At 36.2% G+C, this 3,367-nt stretch overlaps 1 protein-coding gene across 1 annotated transcript; it reads right to left on the minus strand.

The window, feature by feature from the left end:
• Nucleotides 1–370: 370 nt before the first annotated feature.
• LOC111394455 (DNA (cytosine-5)-methyltransferase 1-like) lies at nucleotides 371–1,820 on the minus strand. The gene is made up of 6 exons (XM_023020288.1): nucleotides 1,682–1,820; nucleotides 1,484–1,588; nucleotides 1,222–1,265; nucleotides 1,069–1,138; nucleotides 861–964; nucleotides 371–725 (listed from the first exon to the last, which is right to left on the minus strand). Exons 1-6 carry the CDS (start codon nucleotides 1,796–1,798, stop codon nucleotides 566–568), a joined length of 600 nt encoding a protein of 199 aa, XP_022876056.1. The 5' UTR covers nucleotides 1,799–1,820; the 3' UTR covers nucleotides 371–565.
• Between the last annotated feature and the right edge of the window lie 1,547 nt (nucleotides 1,821–3,367).

The raw sequence follows: 3,367 nt of genomic DNA on the forward strand, positions 1-3,367 counted from the left end.
AAAAAAAAATAATATTTTGGATTTGACTTAAATTAATTTGTTAACAAATTTATTTAGAAAAACATAAGATAATTTAGCTTATTTAAGATAAAATAAAAAACTTTAAATTCGATTTTATATTCTTGACCAAAAAGACTCGAAGAACCAAATACCTATTTAAATATGGATTCAAATACCTATTTAAATATTCAACTTAAGAAAAATCGTTCAATTCGGATCTAGTTTGACTGATTCAATTCAAGAATTCTTGTCCAGCCCTAATTGGATATAAAAATTGCTTCATATGCATCTAACTAGTCTTTAAAGAAATCAATATAGATGGCAAAAATTCTTTTTAACTACGCTTATTGAAATCAAAGGTAAACAAAAATTAGACCACAGAAAGATAAATTACACTTGTATTTAAAATGCTGAATTTGAAATAATAGAAGTTTACATTATAGCACAAATGCAGAGAGTCGTATACGTCTACTAATAATAGTCCCCGAAACAGAATTTATAACTCAGTAACTTAATTACCAAAATAATGGGATCCATAAATATTAAGTCATAAAATGAACCTAGGCTATAAAATTTCTGGGGCAGGAACGTCTGAATTTCTTGGAAATTCCTTTGGCAGAGTAAATAAGGGTTCATTTCCTGAGAACCCTTTTAATGCCAAAGCCAATGAATGACCTAATGCACGGGCAACTGGCACAGCAACTGCATTTCCAACTTGAATATATCTAATGTACACATATATTTAAGAGAGAAATAAAAAGGTCAGTTAGCATTAACTTTCAATTTCTGTAGCACTTGCTCAATAGAGATTCAATCCCAGAAAATCCAACAAGGGGACTGGGATATAGTCAACAAGTTACCTTTCTTTTATAGGGCCAACAAGTTTATAATAATCTGGAAAGCCCTGGAGTCGGGCATTTTCACGGATAGTAAGAACTCTATCTTGAGTTGGATGTAATATAATCTGAGAAGTGTAGAGGAGTAAGATTACGATACTATAAAACATCTAATTTATCAATAGTTGTACTGCATACATGCATTAACTTTGGAGCACAACTATAAAACTACCTGGTTATGAGGTTCTGCCCGTGTCACGACAGTAGGAACGGTCTCGTCCCACCAAAGCCGACCAAATGGTCTACAAGAATTCACACAGTTTAGTAAACAATGATCAACTGAAAACCAACAATATTAGTCTCTCAAATGCAAAAGTTGATTTACTTGATTGAACTACCACCCATGAAACTCATTGCATAATCAGGAACCTGTCAATTTTAAGACAAAATGGGTTTATGAATGGATAAAGAATCTATGAAACGCTGATGCATAACTTTTCATCACAGCAAACACGTGGAAACGCTGGGAGTGAGAATTTTTAAAAAAAATAAAACTGTAGTCTGATAGGTGTTGAATCCTTGTCACTTTAGAGCCGTATTTCATACAAAAGAATAAGGTAATAGAACTGCAGAACATGTCCTCATACCAAAGGCTTCCCTGAAGCCAACTTTACTCTTTCTACATCTGGATCCCATTCAACTTTGTTGTCTGGACGAACTCGTACCCCAGGCAGATCCCTGAAGTTTGCACCCTATCACCATGAAAGAGAAGAGCTTAGCAAATCTAGGCGAAGGAACATTACCCTCATATAAATGAATTTAAATTGCAGAAAATTTAAGGATACCTTCTTCTTTGGAATTTGACATACACGCTGGTAATCATCTACATTTAATTGCAAGGGTTGGTGATCATATAATTCATGCGGTGAGGATTCCAAGTCGAACTTCAAGCAGCCTGGCATCTCTGCATTATGAAGGAAAAGAACTTCAACTTGTGCAAAATAATGTGCAACGGCTAGGTTGTAATCGAAAGCATAATAAATTGCTATACATACTGAGCTCAAAATCCAACTAAACCTTGAATATCAATTTAATTTACGAAGTACAAAAGCGTAAGAAAGTACATAGGTGTTCCATTACAAGAGTAAACTCATAACACTAGAGTAACCCCAACTCTTGTATGAGTTCCACATGCCAACACAAAATACGAGTGGTTGAAGGCAAAGCCTATAGATCAAGTGAGATTGAGATCATCGGAACCAAATCCAAAAATGGGAAGACATAAGGCACCAGAATCAGAGAGTAGCCGGACATTTTGAAAATTCTCATTTTTTACTCATCCACGTGCTAGAATTTTTTTCCTATCACCTTGCTGCCTAATGTAAGTGCCGAAGGTACATTGCCAACCACGAAGACCCCAATCGTGTTTCTGGTTTCCATGCCCATCATCATATTGATGATAAATCTCCTTGTGCTCTGCTATACGAACTTGGAGTCCATATCATGGCGAAGATAAGGTAAGTCTGTGATTCTTGCTCAAAAAAAGATCAAACGCATTACAGTTATTGACTAATCCAACGCAATAGCATTCATGAGTTGCTTGTTCAACTATTCCTCGGAGATAGGGTCGAGAAGTACCATGTACCTCGTTCTTTCTTTCTATCGGTCCTACCTAGAAAGAGATGGCTCAGCCTAAATAGGTAAGAGCCTAGCACGAGCCTTTTTTTATTTGACACCCATACACCTCTTTCTTACTCTTGTTGAGGTTGTAGATATAAAGTAGGAACCAGTTAGAAGTTGGAAATAATTAGATGCGCAGATCCGAGGTCTTAAGGATCTCACTAGAAGTTGAAGGCCAGATAAAAGTTTCAAAAATACTCAATAAAGGATCTTGCTGGAAGTTGAAAAAGGCCAGAAAAGGGTTTCAAAAAAACTCACCTATCGATGAAAGGCAGGAAAGAGCCATTGCAGTTACTTTAACTCGGGAACAACTCGTATTCCTATTCTTCTCTCCAACATACCTTTTATAGTCTATCTATTGGAAAGCACATTCACTTGACAGCAATGCCCGAGTATGGATGAGGGGAGGAGAGAAAGAACGCATACATGGAGAGTCCGTCGGAGGTTCAAGATGAAAGGAGTAGTGAAGAAGGATAGAGAACTTTTGTTGGTTCTTTTCCAACAGAAAGCATGGATGGGGAAATGAAGCACAATGAGATCCCCCCCCTCCCCCCCCACCTTTCTTACATAAAAGCCTTAGAGAGCATTCACTAAGCCACTTACCGAATCTCAGATCGTTTCCGAGAATACAATGTTCAGCATCAATACGATAAATTTATTTTCTTCCCATGATTTTGAGGACTACTTCACCTGCGAGTGTGAGTTCCTCGTCTGAGTCTAGGATTTCTACATCCCTAAATTTAAAAAATTTATCTACTTCAAATGCTTTAATTTTTTTTAAATATTATATATGTTTATGTCATCATAATTAAGTTGCATAAATTTAGGTGAGTGCACAAGTGCATGTGAAT

This window comes from Olea europaea, chromosome 1, assembly GCF_002742605.1.
Source record: "Olea europaea var. sylvestris chromosome 1, O_europaea_v1, whole genome shotgun sequence".
NCBI lineage: Eukaryota > Viridiplantae > Streptophyta > Magnoliopsida > Lamiales > Oleaceae > Olea > Olea europaea.